Source organism: Oryctolagus cuniculus, chromosome 4, assembly GCF_051225735.1.
Source record: "Oryctolagus cuniculus isolate XC-2025 breed Fujian yellow rabbit chromosome 4, ASM5122573v1, whole genome shotgun sequence".
NCBI classification, from domain to species: Eukaryota; Metazoa; Chordata; class Mammalia; order Lagomorpha; family Leporidae; genus Oryctolagus; species Oryctolagus cuniculus.
In genome coordinates, this window is record NC_142870.1 from 69,961,642 (window position 1) to 69,989,311 (window position 27,670).

The following is a 27,670-nucleotide window of genomic DNA, read 5'->3' on the forward strand; positions in this document are numbered from 1 at the left end:
AACTGCAAAAGGAAACATTTTCCTTTTATAAATGTCTAGTTTGGATGGTTGATTTATGAATTAGGCAAGATTCTCCAGATAGATACTGCAGGAAATTTAATGTACATGAACTGACGATGAATTTTGCAGAAATTTGAAAATTTTTTAACAAATGATATATTCTTTCTCAAGAGGTCTGAAAATTTAAGAATACCTTTTATAAATAAATAAATAATAGTTCTGTTCTTTCAATGCCTCTTCTTTCACTAGCATATTAATCATTTTCCCATGGCACAGGGTATTCATTTCCACATCAAAGCTGGCTTAACATTCTCTAGCTATGAATTATTTTTGGGAAACATGTGGAAGTTCAGGATTACTGAGTAAATACCTGAATTACATAAGAATAATATTACTGGAACTGGCACTGTGGCATAGCAGGTAAAGCTGCCGCTTGCAGTGCCGGTATCCCATATGGGTGCCAGGTAAAGTCCTGGCTGCCCTACTTCCAATCCAGCTCTCTGCTAATGTGCCTGCTTGGGAAAGTGGCAGAAGAAGGCCTAGGTCCTTGGGCACCTGCACCCACGTGGGAGACCAGGAAGAAGCTCCTGGCTCCTGACTTTGGATTAGCCCAGCTCTGGCTGTTGTGGTCATCTGTGGAGTGAACCGGAATATGGACGATCTCTCCCTCTCTCTTCTCTCTCCCCATCTCTCCCTTTCTCTCTCTGTGTAACTTACAAATAAATAAATAAGTATTTTTAAAATAAAGAATATTACCTAATAATATTTTGTATTAGCATATGACTTAATAGTTTTCAAAACTTCATCACATAAAGTTCATTCAACAGACTGTGGTATCATAAGATATCAATTACAAGTTCTATATAGAAGACAAGGAAATGCAAATTCTTAACCAGAAAAACTGATCTTGGCCAAAATAATGTCAAGTTAAAATGCCTCTTCTAGAATGGTTTGAGCCCATGGTCTGAGACCTGACTAGTTTTTGATTCTGCATCTGCAGTGGTGTAAAGAGAAAAATTCTACGAGATATCTAATATCAGCAGCTCATAGCTCTAGCAAGGTGCCAATCTCAGATACTAAAAAATCTTTTTCAGGATGATGGAAGTACTTTCTATAAACTCAGCTGAAGTGAAACTTGTGATATATGAAAAATCTGACATGTTAAAAGACCTTTAAAAAGAACCTTTTATTTCAGAAATGTCAGGGGACATTTATTCATAAGAACACCTTGCTTGAATAATTTAGCATCAAGCAGGGTATATGTTTTAGGCTGTTTTAAACTTTGTGGTAATGACATGTTATTAACCCAGCAAGATTGTGTAAAAGCCTTGAGAACAAGAACAAGATTTCTTTGGGGACATGGTAACATTTTAAGGTGAAATTACGAGAATGAAAGAAAAGCTTAAGGGTACAGCTTGTACTTAATAAAACAGAAGTGAACAGTCTGGCTTAATCAGAGAAAATCATCTATTAGCTAACTGATAATTTTGAAAAATTTCGAAGTATAATATGTGTATTCTTGGTACGTGAGTTCCCATGACTGCATAATTATTGAGCCCCTAACTAAAGATTTTATTTTTCATTTGTTCATGTTTTACTCTGCACTCTGTAAAAAATGATTATTTTGTAGCCTTCAGAGCCTATTATTATAGCCCTCTATTTTCATTTGCTCTAGCTGGTTTTTTTACAATATTAACATTTCTTGATGAAATCTTTACTTCTTGATTTTAGAAATTTAGAGGCTTTTTTCCTTGAATTTATATATATGTATGTATTGCACAGACAAAAAAAAAATTTCTTGTTTTTCATTTCAAGATAATAACAATGGAACCTGGCAAGGGAAAAGTTTCCATACAGCTATTTCTTGAGATATAAGTCTCTCCTGGTTCTCAGTGGAGACAAAACTATCTAATTGATGTACAGTAGATAAATTGCCCAGGGGAAGGGACAAAATGTTCCACATGTCCCAATAAGCATCCTTATTATTCCCTTTTGCTGAGACTAAGCTTCAAATAAAACCAGCCTACATGTTAGCAGTAATCAGGATAAAAAGCAAGGCTGGGACCCTCCCGCGCCCAATTTAATGTGATGTGTCTGAGTTAAATATTGAACGGCATTATGAGGAACGTGGAGGTGAGGGGACAGAAGATCTTCTACAAAAGGCTTTCTACACATGATAGGTGCAATGATGAAAGAAAAAACCGACAGCAATGACTTTATGAAAGTGTTTGTATAGTACCACACACTAAAACTAAGCCAGAAAAACAACTGACACAGTGGAAAAATCATTGCAATATATAATAATAAATGTATTGATAATTTAAAAATACAGAGCTCTTATGAAAAAATGTTTTAAAAATGGATAAAGGGCATGAAGAAACAAATCACTACTATGAGGATACTTCAAAAGTTAATAGAAAAATAGAATATATGTTTTTGATTTTGGTGCAAAAAGTAATAAACCATGCATTAAAGAAGTCTTCAAAAACATGGTGGAAATATGTATTATCAAAAGACTATGCATGGATTTCAAAATTTTGGCACCAAACTAAGAAGCTTTTGGGGTTGGCATGTTGTCACACTAGGTAAGCCTCTACCTGTGGCACCAACATCCCATATAGGTGCTGTTTTGTGTCCTGGGTGCTCCTCTTCTGATCCAGCTGTCTGCTAATGGCCTGGGAAAGCAGTGGAAGATGGCCCAAGTCATTGGGCCCCCGCACCCTGTGGAAAACCCACAAGGTGGTCCTCGCTCCTGGCTTCAGATCGGCCCAGCTCTGGCCATTGTCGTCATTTGTGGAGTGAACCAGTGATGAAAGACTTCTCTGTCTCTCCCTCTCTCTGCCTGTAATTCTGCCTCTCAAATAAATAAATAAACAAATCTTTAAAAAAAAAATATTTTAAGTCCCTTTCTCCATGAACTATTCTTTGAGATTTAAGAACCAATCTTATTTATTTATTATTCTTAAACCTTATTTTTGACTGGACTCAGATTTTGAAGTACACGCTCAGAAAAGACAGCCTAGACGAGTCTAGACAGTCTCTTGACTATCTGTTCCTGGAGTTTTTCTATGGCCTCCTTCATTCGCTTGGTGAAAAGTTTAGAATATTTTGCAGTCTCTTCCTTCTTTTTTTCCCCACAAAACTTTTATTTAAGGTATACAAACGTCATACATTTTGTAAATACAACTCCAGGAACACAGTGATTCTTCCCACCACACCCATCCTTTCCTCTGTACTCCTACACTTCTTCTGCCTCCTTCTCATATTCCCATTCTTATTTTTTTTACTAAGATCTATTTTCAATTAATTTTATGCAATAAGATTACCTCTGTATTAAGTAAAGTTCAACAAACTTCATGAGGAAAAAACTGTTCCTCAACAGTCAAGACAAGAGGTATTCAAAGTGATCTCAAAGTGTCAATCACATTTCTATATATTACCTTTTAGGTGCTCTATTAGTTACTACAGATCAGGGAGAACATATGGTATTTGTCCTTTTGGAACTAGCTTATTTCACGAAGTATGATGTTTTCCAGTTTCATCCATTTTATGCAAACAACAGAATTTCATTTTTTTACCATCGTATACTAATCCATGGTGTACATATCCCATAATTTTTTTTTTTTGACAGGCAGAGTGGACAGTGAGAGAGAGAGACAGAGAGAAAGGTCTTCCTTTTGCCGTTGGTTCACCCTCCAATGGCCGCCGCGGCCGGAGCGCTGCGGCCGGTGCACCGCACTGATCCGATGGCAGGAGCCAGGAGCCAAGTGCTTTTCCTGGTCTCCCATGGGGTGCAGGGCCCAAGCACTTGGGCCATCCTCCACTGCACTCCCGGGCCACAGCAGAGAGCTGGCCTGGAAGAGGGGCAACCGGGACAGAATCCGGCACCCCGACCGGGACTAGAACCCGGTGTGCCGGCGCCGCTAGGCGGAGGATTAGCCTAGTGAGCCGCGGCGCCGGCCACATATCCCATAATTTTTTTATCCAGTCTTCACTTGATGGACATTTGGGTTGGGTCCATATCTTAGCTATCGTGAACTGAGCTGCAATAAACATGGAGGTACAGATAACTCCTTCATATGGTGATTTCATTTCCCTTGGGTGAATTCCCAAGAGTGGGATGGCTGGGTCATATGACAGGTCTATATTCAGATTTCTTTTCTTTTCTTTTCTTTTTCTTTTTTTTTTTTTTTTTACAGGCAGAGTGGACAGTGAGAGAGAGAGAGAAAGGTCTTCCTTTGCCATTGGTTCACCCTCCAATGGTCGCTGCGGCCGGCGCACTGCGGCCGGCGCACTGTGCTGATCCGATGGCAGGAGCCAGGTACTTCTCCTGGTCTCCCATGGGGTGCAGGGCCCAAGCACTTGGGTCATCCTCCACTGCACTCCCGGGCCACAGCAGAGAGCTGGCCTGGAAGAGGGGCAACCGGGACAGAATCCGGCGCCCCGACCGGGACTAGAACCCGGTGTGCCGGCGCCACAAGGTGGAGGATTAGCCTAGTGAGCCACAGCACCGGCCCTATATTCAGATTTCTGAGGTATCTCCATACTGTCTCCCACAGTGGCTGTACCAGTTTATGTTCCCTAATCCACCCAGACTGGATTAAGGTTCCTTTTCCCCAACATCCTCACCAGCATTTGTTGTTTGTTGATTTCTGTAAGAAAGCCATTCTGATGGGAGTAAGGTGAAACCTCATTGTGGTTTTGATTAACATTTCCCTGAGGGCTAGTGTTCCTGGGTATTTTTTCATGTGTCTGTTGGCCATTTGGATTTCCTCTTTTGAAAAAATGCCTATTTAAGTCTTCTGCCCACTTCTTAACTGGGTTGTTCATTGTGTTGCTGAGTTTTGTGAGCTCTTCATATATTCTGGTTACTAATCCTCTGTCAGTTGCATAGTTTGTAAATAATTTCTCCCATTCTGTTGGTTGCCTCTTCACTTTGCTAAGGATATGTTTTGCAGTACAGAATCTTCTCTATTTGATGTTATCCTACTTGTCAATTTTGGCTTTGATTGCCTGTATCTTTGGTGTCTTTTCTAGGAACTCTTTGCCAGTGCCAATGTCTTACAGGGTTTCCCCACTGTTCTTTAATAATTTGATAGTATCGGGTCATAAACTTAGGTTGTCAATTCATTTTGAGTGGATTTTTGTGTAAGGTGTAAGGTAGGGGTCTTGCTTCCTACTTCTGCATGTGGAGATCCAGTTTCCCCAGCATAATTTTTGAAGAAACTGTCCTTTATTTGAAAGTCAGAGTCACACAGAGAGAGAAGAGGTAGAGAGAGAGAGAGAGAGAGAGAGAGAGAGAGAGAGAGGTCTTCCATCCAATGGTTCACTCTCCAACTGGCCGCAACAGCCGGAACTGCGCCAATCCAAAGCCAGGAGCCAGAAGCTTCTTCCAGGTCTCCCACACAGGTGCAGGGGCCCAAGGACTTGGGCCATCCCCCACCACTTTCCCAGGCCATAGCAGAGAGCTGGATCAGAAGAGGAGCAGCTAGAACTAGAACCGGCGCCCAAATGGGATGTTGGTGCTTCAGGCCAGGGCATTAACCCGCTGAGCCACAGCACCAGTCCCTCTCCCTAACTCTTCCCTGAGACTATATGCTCTCCACTTTTTAAAAACTATCTTCTCCTGGGCTAGAGCAGTAAGCTCCCTCCTTACTCTGCCATCTTGGAACCACATCCTTGATTTCTCTTTACAATCTCAATTTCATTTAAAAAATTTGCATTCATTTCATGTATGGATTTATTTAATTCATGGATTTGCTTATGATTACTTAAGTAATCCTATGATCAATTTTTTTAATTCTGTTTTTGGCATTTTGTCCATCTCTGCATCTTCACATTCCAGTATCGAAATTTTGTGTTCTTTTAGGGGTGTCATGTTGTCTTCCTTATTCTTGTTTTTTGAATTGATGCATTTATCTTTAGGCATTTGTGGAGATACTTTTTTTTCCCCCTGTGATGGCTTTTATCTTTGGACTATGCCTCTGTGAATTAGTGGAATGCTCTTTCAGTGAAAGAGGTATAAGGTAGGGGTCTAGATGTGTGTGCTGGGTGTGGCCAGGGAACTCTGTTCAGCGCTCCAGGTTGAGGAGAGTATCCAAGATGATACCCAAGTTGGACATGGTAAATCTCTCTCTCTCTCTCTCTCTCTCTCTCTTTTTTTTTTTTTTAATAGAGGGCAGGTTTGATCAGCTCTGTTGGTGGAGTTTCACACTCACCTCCTCTCCTCAAAGGAGATCAGTGCCTGGGTGTTAGCCCCAGTGGGTACAGTATTCATCCAGGCTGTGAGAAGAAGCACACAGAAGATCCATGCAGTCCTTGGTCTGAGCATGGATCCTGTAGCAGGACCCTCACTAGGGAATCAGGGCACCCTGAGTGTGTTGAGCCACCTACTCTGACTTCCCAAAGATCCAGCTACACCCTGAGCCCTCCCATGCAGCCATAGTGTTTCCACAGTCCCAGAACACAAGGCTCCCACAGTCATGAGCATCCAGCCCCATCAATCCTCCTAGCCAGATTCAGGCATCTCCTCTTGGCTGGTTACTGGGTGAGCAGACACAAACTGATGCAGCGGTTACATATGTCCAAACTGGTACCTGCCCTCTCTCAGCTAGCTACAAAGACACCAGTGCTGGGTGGTCAGAGAGAGAGAAACATGCCCCCTTTTTCTCTAGGTTGGCAGGTATACTGTGCCCTCAGGAATCCAAGCTGGACTCACACCAGGCTCTTCCTGCAGCTTTATTGCCAGTGGCTTGGGCTGCTACACTCTGGTCTCGCCTCACTCTCCAAAGCTGGTATGGAGGCTCTCAGCTGCTGGGATCCTGAGTTGTGCACATCCACCCTCTCCATGTAGATCCACAGTGTCCCTCTAATTTGCATGGAGTTTCCTCTACAGTTTCTTTCCTAACTCTTCCCTGAGAATGGACTCTCTCCACCTTTATAAAATTATCTTCCCCTAGATTAGAACAGTAAGCTTTCTCCATATTCCATCATCTTGGAATTTTCCCTTATTCTTCTTAGTACACTGTTTCTTCAGAGCAATAGCTCGGCACCAGTGTTGCGGGACACCTGGAGTAATAAGATACTGACTCTTAGGCGCTTTGGTCCAAGTTTCTTATCCTCTTTGTTTAAGGACTTTCCTAGAACATACTGGCATACATCATCGTCTTTAGAGAGACTGAAAAGTTTGTGGATTTTCTGGCTCTTTTAGGCGCTAGATGAGGAGGTACCACGATATCAGTCAACCAAGGAATCTCTCTCTCTCTCTCTCTCTCTTTTTTTTTAAAGAATAACCAAATTGAGAACACTCAAATTGTGATTGACAATGAAGTCCCAAATTTGTGCTTTCTCCCATTCTTCTTGAATACCCCTTACTCAGCAGGAAGTAGACATAGCCTTGGTTCAAGACACCTTGCTTCACGGGAAAACCTGGTCTGTCATTCCTGCATTGATTTGGACCACATAATCCTCTCCTTCTTCACCCAGAGCATTGGCAGCAACTTCTGTTGCCATGTGCTTCTCATAAAAACACGAAGTCTACATTCACCCTCCACTTCAATGAGGTTCTGGTGGCCAGTGGCTGGGAAGGAGATACTCAAATTTATTTTTCTCTCTGTGAACTTTCTGAAGTATCCTGGTATCTTTCTCAATCTTTCTATACAGATATTTGTATTTATATATGTATCTCTCTATATATATATATCCATATCCGATCTAAACACTGTTTACCTCACTAGCAATCAAAGAAACACAAATGTTGGAAAAGTAATAAGATGGAAATAGAACATGCATTTTATTTTTAGTTATTTATCCTAAGTGAGGCATCATGGATGTGCACAAAGATTTAGCTATTAGGATTTTCACTGAAGTGTTGTTTATAATAGTGACATATTAGAGAAAAATTCCAATAGTAGAGGAGTTAAACAGATTCTGGCTTATGGTTCATGACAGAATATCCTACAGCCATTACAAAATGATGGTGTAGAATGGTAGTCCTTAACAAGTGATATTTATCAAATTTATTTTTGGAACCTAAAAAAAAATACAAGTGTCCTATACCCAGAAATTCCAATTTAGTAGGTCTGATTCTGTGGCATAGTTTCAGTTGCAGAAGTTGCAAAGGCTACTGTTGTTGAAGCATATGTAGTAACACAGAAAGTTCTCATTTTGTTAAAATGTAGAAACATATATTTTAGAAAATCACAATTATATTAGTATTAAGAAGAAAAAATGGGCCCTCCATTTCCTGAATTACAGCAGACTAGATTTCCCCAGTAACATAATTGAAGAAAATTTAAAAGTAAAATAAATACTTTCTCTCTGTCTCTCTCTCACTGTCCACTCTGCCTGTCAAAAAAATTTTTAAAAAGTAAAATAAATACTGAAAGAGACAAATTTGCATATGCCCAAATAGAGGAAAGACTAAATGGACATAATTAAACATATTATTAGTATTTATTTCTAGATGATGGAATTAAAGGCTTTTACTTTTTCTCTGTGATTTTACTCAAGCCAAACTGCTACAATTAGTAATGTGGCATTTCTTATTAGAAGAATTAAAATTAAAACATCCCTCTTTTTTAAGTTACCTGTTCATTTAGAAAGGACATGTCTGAAGATCAAATAAAAAAGAGTTCAACAATTGTAAACAGTGCTTTATCTTTCTGCTCCTAATGGTGCCTTTCACTTGGTTGTTTTAAATTCTTTCTCTATATTATGTCCCTAACAATTTCCAATTATACCAAAGTTTATATGTGATTATACAAAGAAAATTCAGTTCAAGAAAATAAATACTATAAAAGGTAACCTTTGTGCACTGTTGCAGCTCCAATCTTTTGATAGCCTAGCAAAGCAATCATCATGACCCATGGCTAATATACCCCAGGTTACAAAAGTACAAAGTTCAGATGAAAGACGTTAATGAGCCAGAAGTCCAAACAAAGGAAAAACAACACACCTCTCCTTTTCTTACTTGCGGATCCATCTTGGCTGTTGTCTCCTCAAGTGGACTGATTCCTGAGGCCCCACTGGCACTCAGTTTCCCTAGTAATGCTGCATTCAGCAGCTCATCCATTTTCTTCCTAGTTTCCTCCTTTGCCAGAGCCAGCTCTCTCTTTAGGAACTCTGCACCATGCCAACGCTGCCATTCTGTAAAGCAGTGTCGAAGAACTTGTTTCCGGTTATACTCAGTGGCCAGTTGTTGTTTTCTAAGCAAGAAACAACTCCCGTTAAAGAAGTCATTTACAGTTTACTAACTGATATGAATGAAACCCAACTGCAGAGGAGTCCCAGAAAGGCTGCATCTAGCTTGAGTGTATGCTTTTATATTAAGTTACATGGAACCAGGTTATAAATTCCCCAGAGCAAAGGGTCTCCTCGTAGAAGTTGCTGGTACCTCAAGACATCACCTTCAAGATGAGAGTCACTGTTCTGTTCTATTGTGTTACAAAGACATATTCATTTTTTATTACCATAAAATACCTTCTTATAGCTTTTGGAGTGGAAGGAGCAAAAAGAATTTGTACTAAAATGACTAAAAATATGAATACATAAGGGAAAGATAGAGAGGGAGAGACAGAGAGACAGAGACTCTGTTATGTGTGGAAATCTAAGACTGAGATTTGGGGAGAAAGGGAAAGGAACAAAAAAACCCTATTACTTAAAAAGTGAATTGTCGCCGGTGCTGCAGCTCAATAGGCTAATCCTCCGCCTGCGGTGCCAGCACACCGGGTTCTAGTCCCGGGCGGGGCGCCGGATTCTGTCCCGGTTGCCCCTCTTCCAGGCCAGCTCTCTGCTGTGGCCAGGGAGTGCAGTGGAGGATGGCCCAAGAACTTGGGCCCCGCACTCGCATGGGAGACCAGGAGAAGCACCTGGCTCCTAGCTTCGGAAGCAGCAGTGTGCTGGCCGCAGCACACCGGCCGCGGTGGCCATTGGAGGGTGAACCAACAGTAAAAGAAGACCTTTCTCTCTGTCTCTCTCACTGTCCACTCTGCCTATCAAAAAAAAAAAAAAAAAAAAAGAATTGTCAAAAATTATATATGAGACCTGTAAAGTCAAGTGAAACTATGAAGGTGTATCTTGTAAAGAAGGACTTCATCCTTGAAACAATGGGTAAAGAAAATGACTCACTGACAAAAAAATACCTGAAGAGAGTGAATGGCTGCCTTGAGGAGATACTTGCTACAAACTGAAAATCATAAGAGGCAAAGGCAACACACTTGCTCTCCTGGAACTCATTCATCATCTAACCTTTCCTCAGCAAGAGCTCCCTTTGATTCTTAGAAACTGTACAAATGCTAGGGAATAACACCCTCCACTTAGTGCAGGTGGGACGTGGTGTCCCTGCCAGCCACATTCGCTTTGCAATGGGAATCTCCATTAGGACACAACTTGGTGGCAGTCAATTGAGAATGCAAGCTCTGACATCTATCTATAAGTGGATGATTATTATTTCAGAAGATATGAGCTATGAGCTAGGAACTTATATGTGGCATCAGGTGTCGCTCCCCCTCTTCATGGAGGAACGACACTAAACCCTGCCTAGGCTTCATATCCGAGTCACGGCACCATTATGTCGCTCCCCCTCTTCGTGGAGGAACGACACAGGACCCTGCGCTGTTCTTTCGTCTGCTCAGCCCTCCCCGGGTTTGCTGCTGGTTCTTCCCGGGTTGGCTACTATCCCTTCCACCTCCGTGGAAGGGCAGTTCCCCCTGGCCACATTCCCCACTTCCGCAGGGGAGCGGCACACCGCCGGCCGGCTCTCTGGGGGGCTGCACAGGTGTTCCCCTTAGGTGTTCCCCTTAGATGTTCCTGGTGCATGCCGTCTCTCTCCTCCTTTATAGTCCTCCTCTGCCAATCCCAACTCGGCTGCCCACACGCGGAGTACGCTGCTCTCCAATCAGGAGCAAGTCCTACAGTTTATTGGTTGAACTGGAGGCAGCTGTGCGGAAGCTGTTTACTTCTCTCCCAGCGCCATATTGTGGGAGAGCAGATGCATAGAATAAGTCTTAATTCCAGTAACTCAGTCCAGTCCGGGCTGCTCCCCACAATCAGGAATCTGTTTTGAAGTTTAAAATCTAACATTCCGGGTGGGCATTTGGTATTGTGGTTATTAACAAGCTGCTTGGAATGCACACAACCTTTACTGAAGTTCCTGGATTCAAGTCCCAGCTCTGTTCCCAGTTCCAGCTTCCTGCTAATGCACACCCTGGGAGGTAGTAGGTACTGGGTCCTTGCCATTCACCTGGGCTACCCAGACTGAGTTCTTGGCTCCTAGCATTTGGCCCCTGCTAGCCTTGACTATTGTAGGTATTTTGGGAATAAATCAGCAGAAGGGAGTGAAAGGCTTCTCTGCCTTTCTTTTTTTTTTTTTTTTTTTTTTTTATTTTTGACAGGCAGAGTGGACAGTGAGAGAGAGAGACAGAGAGAAAGGTCTTCCTTTGCCGTTCGTTCACCCTCCAATGGCCGCCGCGGTAGGCGCGCTGCGGCCGGCGCACCGCGCTGATCCGATGGCAGGAGCCAGGAGCCAGGTGCTTTTCCTGGTCTCCCATGGGGTGCAGGGCCCAAGCACCTGGGCCATCCTCCACTGCACTCCCTGGCCACAGCAGAGGGCTGGCCTGGAAGAGGGGCAACCGGGACAGAATCCGGCGCCCCGACCGGGACTAGAACCCGGTGTGCCGGCGCCGCTAGGCGGAGGATTAGCCTAGTGAGCCGCGGCGCCGGCCGCTTCTCTGCCTTTCTAAGTAAATAAATTAAAAACAATTTCTCAAGTCTAACATTGTTTAAACACATACTTGATTTTATCTTATTAAGGTGATCCATAAATGTTCTGGATAACATTTTGCATATCCATTTCTGTTAAACACATGTATCTCTCCTCATGGACTATTTGAGGTCCTATCAAGAAAATCACAGAGTTCTTAAGTTAGTGAGTCAGGAGAACATCTGTATGGTTCTTTTTTTTTAAAAGATTTATTTATTTTTTATTTATTTGAAAGACAGAGTTACAGAGAGAGGTGGAGACAGAGAGAAAGGTCTTCCATCTGCTGGTTCACTCCCCAGATGGCCGCAATGGCCGGAGCTCTGCCGATCCCAAGCCAGGAGCCTCCTCCAGGTCTCCCATGCAGGTGCAGGGGTCCAAGGACTTGGGCCATCTTCCACTGCTATTCTAGGCATAAGAGAGAGCTGGATCGGAAGAGGAGCAACTGGGACTAGAACCAGTGCCCATATGGGATGCCGGTGCCTTAGGCAGTGGCTTTAACCTGCTGAGCCACAGTGCCAGCCCCTGTATGGTTCTTCAAAGCTTAGTTGAGAGGCTGGCACTGAGGCTTAGTGGGTTAAGCTGCCACCTGCAGTGTCGGCATCCCATATGGGCGCTGATTCGAGTCCTGATTGCTCCACTTCCAATCCAACTCTCTGGTGTGACCTGGGAAAGCAGTCCTTGGGCTCCTGCACCTGCATTGGAGACCCAGAAGACGATCCTGGCTCCTGGCTTCGGACTGGTGCAGATCCATTTGTTGCAGACATCTGAGGAGTGAACCAGTGTAAGGAAGACCTCTCTTTCTCTCCCTGTCTCTACCTCTCTCTGTAACTCTGCCTTTCAAATAAAATAAAATAAATCTTTTTTTAAAAAAGCTTAGTTGACTTTAAAAAAAAAGATTTATTTGAAAGGCAGAGTGACAGAGAAAGAAAGGGAGGGAGGGAGGAGGAGAGAGGGAGGAGGAGAGAGGGAGAGGGATGAGGAGAGAGGGAGAAGGAGAGGGAGAGGGGGAGGAGGACGGAGGGGGGTAGGGGGAGGGAGGGGGAAGGTGGGGAGAGGGAGAGGGGGAAGGGAGGAGGAGGGGAAGAGGGGGAGGGGGAAGGGAGAGGAAGAGGGAGCACTGTCATCTGCTAGTTCACTCCCCAAATGACCACAGTAGCTGGGGCTGGGCCAGGCTGAAGCCATGAACCAGGACATCTGGATGGCAGGGTCTGAGCCATAGTAGGCTGCTTTCCCAGGTACTCATTAGCAGGAATCTGGATCAGAAGCAGAGTAGCTGGGATTCAAACGAGACACTCTGACACTGGATGTGGAAGCTTAGGCTGCTCTATCACATTTTTAAAAAAGATTTATTTATTTTAAAGGCAGAGTTTACATAGAGAGAAAGAGGGGTAGAGGGGAGGGAGAGAGGGAGGGATGGAGGGAGAAAGAGAGAGAGACAGAGAGATTGATTTTCAATTTATTATTTCACTCCCCAGGTGGCCTCAACAGCTGGAGTTGGGCTGGTCTGAGGCCAGGAGCCAGGAACCAGGAGCCAGGAGCTTCTTCTGGGTCTCCCATGTGGGCGCAGGGGCCTAAATACTTGGACCACCTTCTGCTGCTTTCCCAGGCACATTAGCAGGGAGCTGGGTTGGAAGTAGAGCAACCGGGACTCAAATTGGCACTCATACGGGATGCCAGCATTGCAGGTGGTGGCTTAACCCACTATGCCACAAAGCCAGTGCCTATATCCCCTATTTTGACTTAGGAAAACCTGTTACACCGTGACCTAACAGAAGTTTCTGTGTCTGAGTCTGTATGAAATTGAAAAGTTTCAACAATAATATTTACTTTTATTATCAGAGATGCACACTGGTATTTCTATTTTAATCTCTTCCAAATTTAAAAATAAGCAACTGCGATGCTATGAATGTCCTCCTCTAAAACTCATGTTGAATTTTATTAAATTTTATTGGGGGGGGGCCAGTAAGGGTGAAGGAGCGAGGGAGGGAGGAAGGAAGGGAGGGAGGAAGGGAGAGAGAGAAAATCCCAGCACTGATTCACTCCCCAAATAACCACAACAGCCAGTTGGGAGCTGAAGGTGAGAGCTGGAAACTCAAACCATGTCTTCCATGTGGGTGGCAGGAACCCAATTACTTGAGCCATCACTACTGCCTCCCAGAAGAAGCTAGAATTGGGACTGGAGCTGGAACTTGAACCCAGGCACTCCACTAGATCAAATATCTGTCTCTCATATTAAAATGTAATTGTTATGGTAATGATATGAGGCCTTTAAGAGAGGATTAGGGGGTGGCACAGAGGTGCTGGTTGGAATCTCAGCTGTTCCACTTCTGATCCAGCTCCTTGCTAATGACCTAGGAAAGCAGCAGAGGATGACCCAAGTGCTTGGGCCCCTGAAACCCACATAGGAGACCCTGATGAAGCCCCTGGCTTCCAGCTTCGGCCTGGCTCAGCCCTGGCTGTTGTGGGCACTTGAGGAGTGAACCAGTGGATGGAAGATCTTTGTCTCTCCCTCTCTGTAACTCTGACTTTCAAACAAACAAATCTTTTTAAAAGACACACACACACATACAGAGAGAGAGAGAGAGAGAGAGAGAGAGAGAGAGAGAGAGAGAGAAAGGAATAAGCCATGCAGGCTCTGTCCCTGTGAATGGATTAATGTCATTATCACCAGAGTTAGTTTTTTTTTTTTTTTAATTACTGAAATCTCTAACAGTGACACAACTGTCACACATGACAGCAAATGTATACAATAAATTCAATCCAGCTTCTTGGAAAGAATACATTTAGCAATCTAGTATAATGCAAAAGAGGATGGAAAACAGCGTGATTCAACACTGGTTCGTTTCTGTCATTTTACACAGACATCATGTTAATAAAGACCAAGGCACAAAACGTTTAGTGCATAAACCAGTTTCTTCTTTAAGAATTAGCATTGTTTTTAGTCTTTTATCTTGTACCCAGTAGAGTTAGTTTTTTAAGGAGTGGGTTCTGGATAGAAAGGTTGAGTTCAGCCTGACTTCCTTTGTCTTAAGCCTGCTCACTTGCACTTCGGCCATGTTGTGACACAGCACAAAGGCCCTCAGCAGATGCCAGCACTGTGCTTTTGGACTTCCCAGCCTCCAGAACCATGAACCAAACACTGTATTGTTTATCAATTAGCCAGTCTATGGTATTCTGTTATAGCAGCAGCAAAGAGACCAAGACATATACCAACAGTGTATGTCATTGTTTAAACTGCTTCTTTCCAATACATTGATGATACATGCTCAATAAATATTTGGTGGTTGATGATTTTTGTAACAAAAATATACTATAGGGGTAATAAATATTTATATGCAATATTTTACTTTTATGAAACTAAGTGTGACTGAATAACCTGGAAATAAAAATTTAAGAAGAAATAAAGTTAATCAATCAGGTATCAACAGAAGTAAGAAAAAAGCTAAAAAATTTCAGTGTATAAGTGGTAAAACAAACAAAAACCCTACATAATACTTTATTCAAGTGAGTAAAAAGTCATAAATTTCCACTGGATAGGAGATATATAGTGCTCTCTGATTAATGTGAAATTCAATTTACAACAATCTGCTCAGGAAGGTGGAGTGTGAAATTTACCTGATGTGTTAATTTAAGGTTTTTACAACATAAACAACCAAAGGCAGCCCTAGGGTTATGACTATCAAGAAGGATATTATCTGGACACCATGAAAAGGCAACAAGAAAAATATTATAAATAAAAAACTGTAAGAAAATTAGTTTAAAAATGCATGTTCACTGTAATGCTTGCTGCCCATTTGTTTTAATCTGTTTTCTGTTGCTATAGCAAAATACCTAAGACTGGGTAATTTATAAAGAATAGAAGCTTATTTAGCTCACAGTTCGAAGGCTGGGAAGTCTCAGAGCATGGCACCAGCATCTGGTGAGGGTCGTCTTGCTGTACCCTAACATGGCGGGGGGCACCAGGTGGTGAGAGAGAGCAAGTGCGCCAGCTCAGGCCGCTTCCTCAGCCACTAAGCCACAACGAAGGTCTGGCCTTCCTGCTCTCATCTAATCTCAGTTACCTCCCAAAAGCCCTAACTCCAAACACAATTAACACATGAATCTGGGGGTGAAGTTTGAAATGCATGAACTTTTGAAAGGCACATTCAAACTAAGGCAGCACTCTACAGTACTTAAGAAGGGTAAATGAAAATGTAGTTAAGATATCTGTATCTGTGGGTTGCAGTAGAAGAGGAGGGAGGCAGTGTATAATTCTGTTCTACTTCCTTGCAGTTCCTTCAGCACAGTGACAATGTTCCTGATAAGCTGATTTCTATACTTTTTGAGAGATGACATGAAAAATACAAATATTTATGAAAATAAAAAATCATTTAAATTTCTTTAAACTTTATTCAGATGCAACTTACTTGGGTAGGCTCACCTAAAAAAATGGTTTCAGATAGTTTCCAGATAATTATAAGATGAAAGACAGGGGTTAAGTGTTTAGCCTAGCAATTAAGACGTCAGTTAAGCGACGAGGCTTGTGGCACAGTGTGCCAAGTGGCTGCCTGTGATGCTGGTATCCCAAATGGGCACTGGTTTGAACCCCAGCTGTTCCATTTCCGACTCAGCTCCCTGCTAATGCACCTGGGAAAGCAGCAGAGGATGGCCCAAGTACCTATTTGAAGACCCAGGTGAAGCTGCTGGGGCTCTTGGCTTTGCTTTGACCTGGCCCAGTCCTGATCATTGTAACCACATGGGGAGTGAACCAGTGGATGGAAGTAAAATCTTTTCCTCCCTCTCTCTCTCTCTCTCTCTTTTTTTTTAAGATGCCAATTAAGACACCTGCATCCCACATCAGAGTGCTTAGGATTTATACCTGGCTCTGGTTCCTGACTCCAGCATCTTGCTAATATAGACCCTTGGAAGCAGCAGTGATGGCTCAAGTATTTGGATCCCTGCCACCCATGTGGGAGACCCGGATTGAGCTCTGGGCTCCTGGCTTTGGCATGGCCCAGCCCTGGTCATTGTGAGGATTTGGAGTGAATAAGAGATGTCTATCTCTCAAATAAAAAAATAATTAAAATGTAAACAATGAAAGAAAGAGTTCCATTATGGAAAATAGCCAGTGCCCAATATGCTGCAAGAAATCAGGGAATTTCTAGCAAGAGTATATATGTAAGTTGATCATCACAATTATGTAACTGCATGCAGAGAACAGTGGTCTCTGCTGACCTAAGAATTTAAATACGAGATCTGACATTGTGGCACAGTAGTTCTTAAGCTGCTGTCTGTGACAATGGCATCCCATATGGGTGCTGGTTTGAGTCCTGGCTGCTCTACTTCCAATCCATCTCCCAGCTAATACATCTCGGAAAGCAGCAGGAGATGGTTCACCTTCTTGGGACCCTGCCACCAATGTGGAAGACCCAGATGAAGCTCCTGGCTCTTGGCTTAGGCCGGGCCCAGTCCTGGCCATTGCAGCCTGTCTCTGTCTCTCATTCTCTCTCTCTAATTCTGCCTTTTTTCAAATAAATAAATAAACATTTTTTAAACAAAGAATTTAAATATGAACTGTACTTCCCAGGATCACCACCTCAAATGATAATCACTGACTGATGCATATTCTAGAACCTAAAAGTCAGAGGAACACCAACCAGATATGGGACACTGGGAAACTGACTAATAAGCCCTATATGGCCTAGCATATAAAACTTTTTTTGAGAATCTAATTTAAATTTATTTTGTCCTGAAAATATAGAAAAAAATCCATATATAAGGTAATAACACTATTTTGGGGGAAGACTACTAAATAACTAAAAATGTCTTGACTGAGAAATGATAAATAACCACATAGCAGTGATCTGATTGTGAGCGGAGATCTGATGCAGCATGTAACAATGGCAGTGCCATGCACAGCTGCCTTTGGGATGAGCAGGTTTGGCAGGAACAGGAATGAAGAAGCTAATACATTCAATAATGCACCAGGTACCTGCTGCAGGTGGGCGGAAGTGGAGCGTAGAACAATTCTGTTTTAAAGAGTTTTAAGGGGGGCCAGGCAAGGCGAGTCTCGTACTTTTGCCTCTCTGAAGGTGATCAGGAGCTCTACGAGCTGCAGATGCCATGTGGCTCTGGCCGCTCCCAACTCCTTCTCCTCCCCATGAGCACAGAGGGAAGGACAACAGACATGACTGACACAGGCAACCCACACATTTTTGCCCTGAAGAACATGGAAATCAGGAATGCTGGAAACCGGCGATATCTGATAAAGAGATTTATTTATTTGAGAGGCAGAGATACAAACAGAGAAAGGGAGAGACAGAGAGAGAGAGAAAGAGGGGCCTTCCATCTGCTGGTTCACTCCTCCAAATGGCCACAATGGCTAAAGCTGGGCCAGGAGCCAAGAGCTTCTTTCAGGTCTCCCACCTGGGTACAAAGTGCCCAAGCACTTTGGCCACCTTCCACTGCTTTCCCAGGTCATTAGCAGGGAGCTGGATCAGAAGTGGAGCAGCCAGGACTTCAACCAGCACGCGGGACGCTGGAGCTTCAGGTGGAGGCTTAACCTACTACACCACAGCGCTGGCCCCTTATGGTCTGTTTTCAATTCTGGCTCACATCCCCCCTCCACCTGCAGCCAAGCCTGACAGTTCACTACGTCCTGTTCCCACACAAGCCTGCCTCTGTACTTAGCCACATTCTGCCTCTGTCAGAAGGTGGGAGTCCATGAATTCCTATTTTAAAAAAGCTCCTCAGGGGACTGTAATGCATGATAGCCAAGTCTATGTCACTCCTAAGGATTTATCCTATGGTGCCTTCTGTTGCAATTATTTTTAGTATTTGGGTACAGTTTTTAACTTCCCCCATTTAGGCTGAAAACTGCCAGTAGGTAAAAAAAAAAAAGTATAATATTTTCAGTCCTGCTCTAAGTACAGTACTTGGGAGAGGGTTTTCTATAGAGTGAGCATCAATAAAGCTGGTTGGCTAAATGAACTTATCCATCAAACAGAAAATGAATTATATACATGAAGGATGCCAAACAGCTAGTTTTTTCCATTGGCTTGCCACAGTAAGGCTCACATCTCTGCCACTGACACTTTGGGCCTGTTTCCTGACAACACCTGTTAAAGTATAACTAGGTTTCTTGGGTGGGACAATCTATTTATTAAGGATTATCATATTAAAGAGTGAGGGGCTTGAGGGACAAAGGGAAGAAATAAAAGCATATACCAGGAAAGGCCAAGAGCATTGGTACAAGAGAGGGTGGGATTGGAGATTTTGTGGAGAATAATATAAGGGCAAAGGGGCCTCCCAGGAAAGCAGTGAGAAATCAGGGAAGCAGGGCTCAGGAAAGGTTGGCAGAGGATGCTGAAAATAAACTCTGCTTCTTCCCAATTTTGTCTAGGGCTGGCTGCAAATTCTGGGAGGAAGGGAGAGAAGTGCAATGAGAAATCTGGAGCCAACTTTCAAAAGTGAACATGCTAAGGAAATTGAAAATAGAGTTCAAATTTCAATACTACCACGTCACGAAAGTCTAATTTAGTGTGTGTACTAGAATTTTGTTGCAGTACCTTCAATTAAGTGAATCTTAATTTAAGATTTGGTTTGGAAACATTTGTTAAAGTTTAAATTGTACTTCAATCCTATATTGAAACTTTATAACATCATTTACATAACTACTTTTTTTTTTTTAAAGAAAAAAGAAGGACAAAAACAGAGTGACCACAACTCCTATTAGGGAAAGCAAAATGCATTTTTATAAGAAATAAGTGGATGAACCCTTGGGGTGGAGGTGAGACTGAACACAGGCTTAATAAGAGAAGATGGTTGCTAAATTATTAATAAGCAGAAGAGGAATTCGTTGTTGTTCCAATAAGAAGGTGGGAAGAATAGAGAGAAAAGAGAAGAAATAAGCCCACTGGCTAGTGAGAGAGAAACCCCAGGTGACAAAAACAAATGCGAGTGCAGGAGCTGGAGAATGGGGACACAGCAGACATCTGAGTAACAGATATAACCAGTGATATCCACGTCCAGGTGGATGGGCCACAGCACCACCTGTGTTTGCCATTCTGGTAAGAGTTAAGTTTCTACAGCAAGTAGTACTTCAGTAAGTAACCTGTTGTAGTAAACACTCTCTCCTATCCCTCGAGCTATTTAGAAAGAACGCTCACAAGCCCTCTCAATTTAAACTGCGAGGCATGGAGCAACAGAGCTCTTCATTCTTTCATTGGTTCTTCTTCTTCTTATTATTATTATTATATTTATTTTTAGGGGCTGGTGCTGTGGTATAGCGGGTAAAGCCGCTGCCTGCAGTACCGGCATCCCATATGGGCGCCAGTTCAAGTCCCGGCTGCTCCAGCTCTCTGCTGTGGCCTAGGAAAGCAGTAAAAGATTGGCCCAAGTCCTTGGGCCCCTGCACTCATGTGGAAGACCTGGAAGAAGCTCCTGACTCCTGGCTTCGGACTGATGCAGCTCTGGCCATTGCGGCCATCTGGGGAGTGAACCAGTGGATGGAAGACCTCTCTCCACCTCTCCTCTGTGTAACTCTTTCAAATAAATAAATAAATAATTGAAAGGCACAGTTACACAAAGAGAGGGAGAGACAAAGAGAGAGAGAAAGAGACCTTCTATCTACCTATTGGTTCACTCCCCAGATAACTGCAATGGCCAGAACTGGTCAAGACTGAAGACAGGAGCTTCTTCCAGGTCTCCCACGTGTATGCAAGGGCCCAAGCACTTGGGCCATTCTCTGTTGCTTTCCCAGGTGCATTAGCAGGGACCTGGATAGGAAGTGGAGCTACCAGGACTCCAACTGGCACCCATATGGGATACTGGCACTGCAGCTGGTGGTTTTACATTCTATGCCACAGCACCACCACGACTCCCTTATTATTTAACACACAGACATTCAGTGTCCATTGAGACACCAGGAAAAGTCCTTATGAGCACATTAGGAAAAGAGCTACTGGGTCTCCGGACCCTTCAATCCCATATTTCTTAGCTTCTGCTTCTAGCAGCTAACCTTGAGCTTTTTCTTCTTCTAGCTTTAATATCACAACCATCTTTGAACAAAATCACCCAATTAATTTCCTAAAACAATTTTTAGAATAAAATGCAATATTCAGAGAGCCAGGGATCTGTGGGAAGGCAGCAGCAAGGGAAGTTTATATCTAAAAGCTCCTTTCTCCTCATACGTTTCTAGCATGACTTCCCACGCACATTAGGAGGGAGCTGGATTTGAAGTGGAGCAGCCAGGACTCAAACCAGCGGTTTAACCTGCCATACCACAATACCACCCCCAAAGTCATTCATTAATACAACTCTTGTTTTTTCTATATAACAATCTACAGTAAACTGCAATGTAATTGAAAAAAAAAAAAAGGCTGTCTTAGGGAACCATGACATAGATGCTATTTGGGTTAATGGAAGAGCTGAGCAGTGTAGGAAAAAGTAACTGATTCAAAATCAAAAAAGATAAGTTTTAGTCCTGGACTAAAGCTACTCTTAGCTTTGTAACCTCAAGATTGTCCTTCTTTCTCTTTGTACCTTCCTTTTATCATCTGTAAATAGGAGCTGGATCAGATAATCCTTGATGTCCTTCTTACTCTTGTAATTTTTTTTTTGCTCTAGTGCTTTGTAATGACAACATTATAAAGTAGATATTTTCTAATATTTAAACTCTGACAATTTAAAAAAATTAGTATCGACTCTGAACATTTAAAAATAGATACATGAAAATAATTCACAGATACAAGATGAGAAGTTCTGGGATCTTTAAAAAACAAATTGGCACATCATGCTATTATAAAATCCCCATTTAGTGCTTCTAATTGTAAACAGTTTAATTGGGATAGAATCTTAAAATTCTCCAGATTTTTCTTCTGCAAGTTTCTCTGGCATGTCAATCCCACAGGCCATTTTGAACTTCAACATCCCAGTTTCCACTCACTTTATGTCCTTGTCACATTACATCCACTCATAAGCCTCCAGTTTCCCTCCTTCAGCCAACAAATCCTGTCATCAACCTAATTCCTTGTATCAATTCCTAGATCCTAAGATTTTAGAAACAAAGTACAGGAGAGTTTTCTACCTCTTTTTTTTTTTTTTTTTTAACCAAAGAATCTCTCCTATATATAGTAGGAAAAAGAAACTAATTAGGTAACATCCCTGCTGAAAAACCATAAAGAATTCAACATTATTTACCAAAGAATACCAAAATTCCTTGTCCTGGCAGTAAAGGTCTTTGAGGAGTTGATGACCTTCACAACAATATGCCAGCTGGCTCTACTTCATGCCATCACCCCAGTCTCCTATCTCCACCTGGGAACATCCAATTAACATGCAGAGCCCAGATCAAGGCCCAAAAGCCTTTCCTGGCGCTCTTCAGGAGGCTCTGGTCACAGCTACACTCCCCTCTCCACGTTCTCAGCCACACAAGGGGACGTACTAATTTACGACTACTCAACACCTCTGATGGCCGGTGCCGCGGCTCCCTAGGCTAATCCTCTGCCTGCGGTGCCGGCACACTGGGTTCTAGTCCCGGATGGGGCGCCAGATTCTGTCCCGGTTGCCCCTCTTCCAGGCCAGCTCTCTGCTGTGGCCAGGGAGTGCAGTGGAGGATGGCCCAGGTCCTTGGGCCCTGCACCCCATGGGAGGCCAGGAGGAAGCACCTGGCTCCTGGCTTCGGATAGGCGCAGCGCCGGCCACAGCAGCCACTGGGGGTGGTGGTGGTGGTGGTGAACCAACGGAAAGAAGGAAGACCTCTCTCTCTCCCTCTCTCTCTCTCTAACTCTGCCTGTCCAAAAACAAACAAACAAAAAAACACCTCTGCTATCTCTAGATTTTGTTTTTCCTATATAACACTGAGTTCTTTGAGGTCAAGGGGCCTTGAGCCAGTCTTTTATGTATTCTCCCCAGGACTGATAATGTCACAGGGTTGCACAGCTCCAGGAAGCACCAAGCCCCTCAGTGTAACAACACTCCCACAAACCACTCCTCAATTTTTTCTTCTTGAATGAAGCACAGAGTTGCCAGTAGAGAAGTGACTCCACATATGCACCTGAGCCCTCTCACCGCATAAATAAATGGTTCCTTCTATATGATTTTGATTCAAGTACACAAAGTTTAGGAAAGGAGAAGAAAATATTTTGAATTTTAAGACAATGGAACAGAAAAAGCTTCATCTGAGCTGATATAAAGGTGTCAAAAATCACTGTGTAAGGTGTGGAGCAAAAGACAGCAGAGTGGGAGGAATCACTCTTCATCTGTTGGCCGTCCTAGATGGAGGCTCCCTGTGGCCTTTCTTTCTTTCTCTTTCTTTCTCCCTTTCTTTCTCTCTCTCTTCCTTCCCTCCTTCCCTCCCTCCCTCTCTCTCCTTCCTTCCTTCCTTCCTTCCTTCCTTCCTTCCTTCCTTCCTTCCTTCCTTCCTTCCTTCCTTCCTTCCTTCCTTCCTCTTTCTTTCTCTCTCTCTCTTTCTAAGATTTATTTATTTATTTGAAAGGCAGAGAGAAATAGAGAAATCTTCCATCTGCTGGTTCACTCCAAAAACAGCCACAAGGGCCAGAGCTGGGTGGATCTAAAGCCAGGAGCCAGGAGCTTCCCCGTGGTCTCCAACATGGGTGCAGGGGTCCAAGCACTTGGACCATCTTCTGCTGCTTTCCTAAGCTCATTAGCAGGGAGCTATACTGGAGGTGGAGTGGCCAGGACTCAAACCTGCACCCATATGGATTGCTGGCACTGCAGGTGGTGGCTTTACCTCTATCCCACAGCGCCAGTCCTGCTCCCTGTGTCCTTAATTAATGTTCTATCTGTAAATGGTGATTTCTACCAATGATAATTACTGGAAAATAAACCAAACTCCCTCCTTTGACTTATAAGATGGTCCCGGGTATAAAGCTACTACTACACCAGAGAGCCAGGGAAAAGCCTATTCTTACTTCCTTTAAAGAAAAAATAAAATAAAATGAATTTGTTTCCTTATACTTTTCAGTTACATTTTTGTTTTTTTAATTTTTTTTAGATCTCTACATACTCTTTCATTTTTTTTTTTTTTTATTTTTGACAGGCAGAGTGGATTATGAGAGAGAGAGAGACAGAGAGAAAGGTCTTCCTTTTTGCCGTTGGTTCACCCTCCAATGGCCGCCACGGCTGGCGTGCTGTGGCCGGCGCTGCGCCTATCCAAAGCCAGGAGCCAGGTGCTTCCTCCTGGTCTCCCATGTTGTGCAGGGCCCAAGGACCTGGGCCATCCTCCACTGCACTCCCTGGCCACAGCAGAGAGCTGGCCTGGAAGAGGGGCAACCGGGACAGAATCCAGCGCCCCGACCGGGACTAGAACCCGGTGTGCCAGCGCCACTAGGTAGAGGATTAGCCTATTGAGCCGCAGCGCCGGCCCCGTTTTTTAAATTTTATTTATTTACTTGAAAGTCAGAATTGCAGTGAGAGAGAGAAAGAAATGGAGAGAGACCTTCCATCCATTGGTTCCCTCCCCAAATGGCCGCAATAGTCAGGGCTGGGCTATACAGAAGCCAGGAGCCAGGAGCTTCTTCTGGGTTTCCTATGTGAGTGCAAGGGCCAAAGCACTTGGGCAATTCTCCACTGCATTCTCTGGTGCATTAACAGGGAGCTGGATGGAAAGTGGAGCAGCCGGGATTCAAACCAGCACCCACATGGGATGCAGGCACTGAAGGCAGTGGTTTAACCCAATACACCACAGCACTGGCCCCAGTTTACATTTTTCAAATTTGCGATGGAACACAGAAAAACCATGATTACTATATTTTACAGATGGTTAATATGACTACAGTGAACAGCATTTTTAAAGTTCATTTCTGGGTTTTTCAGGCAGATGTTCTAGATAAATATATCATAAAGACTTTTAATATATAAATAGTTTGTACCTGTTTTCCTCCCTAAGATTGTTTTCCAAGGCTTGCGTCTCCCGCTTAAGCTTTTGGGATCTTGTGTAGTCTCTCCAGGCCCGGAGAACCTTCAGTTGAAGCTTCCAATCAGACAACGTCCCAGCTTTCCCCAGCTTAATCTGATGATCAAGTGTCAGCTTGTGCCAGGCAGAGAAATATCGTTTTTGACACTGCAGTGAAAACATTCAAAAAATCACCAGTGATCAGTGTCAGCATTTCTAATATGTAATATCAAGGGCACTCTTCTCAGATTTTCCAGTCACATTTTTTTCTAACAAATCTAGGAACTCTTGATGAAAGGGAACAGATAAAGCACAATTCCCTTATGTTAATAATGATGAGAAATATTCAAGTCATGCATCTAAGGTATTCTCAGCCTCACTACCTAAGGTCATAATTCTCACTGTAAATCACCAGTTCAGTAGGGAGCTGGAATAACAAACTGCATCTGAGACAGAATGAAGTGACTTGGTTGCAAGATCTGGAAGCCCCGCTTCCACTACGACCTTCCTGACAGGCTGTTCACAGCATAAAATGCCCACCTTCTAATTCATTCCCAGTACTGACACCACGGATGTCCTGCGCAAGTGAATGTAGAGATCCAAGGAGGATGGAATGGGTCGCTGGTTTCTGAGAACAAGACACCTACAATCAACAGTTTCAGCTGGGCTGTCACTGACCATGTTAGGGGTTTAGTGAGCAGGTCTAGAGAGACCAGATGGGGGATGGTGCTATGGCGTAGCAGGTAAAGCTGCTGGCTGCAGTGCTGGCATCCCATATGGGTGCTGTTCGAGTCCCAGCTGCTCCACTTCCGATACAGCTCTCAGCTATGGCCTGGGAAAGCAGTAGAGAGGTCTTCCATCTGCTGGTTCATTCCCCAAATGGCCACAGCAGCTGGAGCTGTGCCAATTCAAAGCTAGGAGCCAGGAGATTCTTCTGGGTCTCCCTTGTGGGTGCAGGGGCCCAAAGACTTGGGACATCTTCTACTCTTTCCCAGGCCATAGCAGAGAGCTGTATTGGAATTGGGGCAGCTGGGACTCGAACTGGTGCCCATATGGGATGCTGGCACTGCAGGAGGTGGCTCTACCCACTACACCACAGCGCCGGCCCGACTTGATGGCTTTAGCATGATCAGCCCTTTGTACTGCTTCAATCCTTGTAAATATACTTAATTTCTACTATTTCAACATATACTAAGCACCCAGCATTGTGTCTGATTTGACACTTCTGAAAAAAATATTTAAGGTATCTCTTCTTTTGAGAGGCCAAAAACAAAAAAAGCAAATGCTAGGGGCCTGGCGCTATGGTGCAACAGGTTAAGCTGCCATCTTCAGCATTGGCATCCTTCCCACACGGGCCCAGGTTTGAATCCGGGCTGTTCCACTTCCAATTCAATTCCCAGCTGATAGCCTGGGAAAGCAGTGGAAGATGGCTCAAGTTTTTGGGCCCCTGAAACCATGTGGGAAACCCAGAAGTTCCTGGCTCCTGGCTTCAAACTGGTTCAATTCCAGCCATTGTTGTCATCTGGGAAGTGAACCAGTAGATAGAAGATATCTCTCTCTCTCAAAAAAAGAAAGCAAATGCTAGAATTCTTAGAAATAGTCCATAAGTTTTCTACATAGGGTGCCAGTTATATTTTCATGTAGAAAAACGACACAATATTATTATAATCTCTCACTAGGAAAAATCATAGCAACTTAAAAAAAAACACTTTTTACCTTTCTATTATGTTAAATGAGGGCGCATTTCCTAGACCTTCATTTTAGATCCTAAGGAAGGAAGGAAGGAATGGGAGGAGGAAGAAAGGAAAGGAGATTTGCTGAATACAAGATATGCCTTGTGTCAAAATAGAAGACACACAGCTGCCAGGGTGAGGGGTAGGCTTTCTGCATTATTATTTATTCATATCATAAAATACAGCATTAAAAGTGTCAACCTGCGTGCCAAAGTTAAGTACATATATCCTGTGTCTATTTACCATAGCTGTTCAAGTGATTCCTCTTGAATGACTTGGTAAAATATTCTGTGTAACTATTTCTTTTTTCTTTTTTTTTTTCTTTTTGACAGGCAGAATGGACTGAGAGAGAGACAGACAGAGAGAAAGGTCTTCCTTTGCCGTTGGTTCACCCTCCAATGGCCGCCACGGCTGGCGCGCTGTGGCCGGCGCACCATGGGGTGCAGGGCCCAAGCACTTGGGCCATCCTCCACTGCCCTCCCGGGCCACAGCAGAGAGCTGGCCTGGAAGAGGGGCAACCAGGACAGAAACCGGCGCCCCGACCGGGACTAGAACCCGGTGTGCCGGCGCTGCAAGGCGGAGGATTAGCCTATTGAGCCGCGGCGCTGGCCCTGTGTAACTATTTCTAATTTTAACTCCTGGATTATTTCTAAAGACGAAGCAGTACAAATATAATCCACCTTTACAACAGCAACACTATTAATAGTATTTCTTGAATTTCTATATTCCTTTTCTTTGTAAAGTTCAAAGCAATTTCCATGTAACTATTTAATATTTTTTCCCAAGAGGTTGCCTTTATGGACATGTTGGTGTTCACCAGTCACTCCTTTAGCAGAGGATACTATGTAAGTATTAGAATAAGACAAGCCTGTAATACCCAGATGGCAATCAGCTCCAGTTCCAAGACCACATGAACTACTTTCCCCTTATATATCTCCTTGAAATGCATTTCTGTAGGCATTCTTAAAGGAAGGATGATCCCAGTGGTTCTCTTGAGAGCCTCAGTGGCTCTCCTGCACATGTTTTCTTCCTTTTTTTTTTAAGATTTATTTATTTATTTAAAAGACAGAGTTACAGAGAGGCAGAAGCAGAGGCATAGTGAGAGAAAGAGAGAGAGGTCTTCCATCCGCTGGTTCACTCCCCAAATAGCCTCAAATGCTAGAGCTGGGCCATCTGAAGCCAGCAGCCAGGAACTTCTTCCGGTCTCCCACGTGGGTGCAGGGGCCCAAACACTTTGACCACCTTCCATTGCTTTCTCAGGCAGGCCATAGCAGAGAGATG

General features: G+C 43.5%; 1 protein-coding gene across 14 annotated transcripts in view; it reads right to left on the reverse strand.

Moving 5' to 3' along the window:
- Positions 1 to 27,670, reverse strand: part of CCDC191 (coiled-coil domain containing 191) — a 113,691-nt gene that overhangs the window by 42,643 nt on the left and 43,378 nt on the right. For 10 of the 14 annotated variants that reach the window (XR_016233093.1, XR_016233091.1, XM_089331671.1 and 7 more), the window contains 2 exons: positions 24,634 to 24,824; positions 8,957 to 9,206 (listed from right to left, as the gene is read on the reverse strand). Coding sequence is in view for 10 of the 14 variants with exons in the window: in XM_089331671.1 (XP_089187797.1) it covers positions 8,957 to 9,206; positions 24,634 to 24,824 (441 nt within the window). In the remaining 4 variants the exon portion in view is untranslated. The remainder of the gene's footprint in view (positions 1 to 8,956; positions 9,207 to 24,633; positions 24,825 to 27,670) is intronic. The other 4 variants (XR_016233094.1, XM_051819025.3, XM_070072124.2 and 1 more) reach the window with 2 other exon arrangements.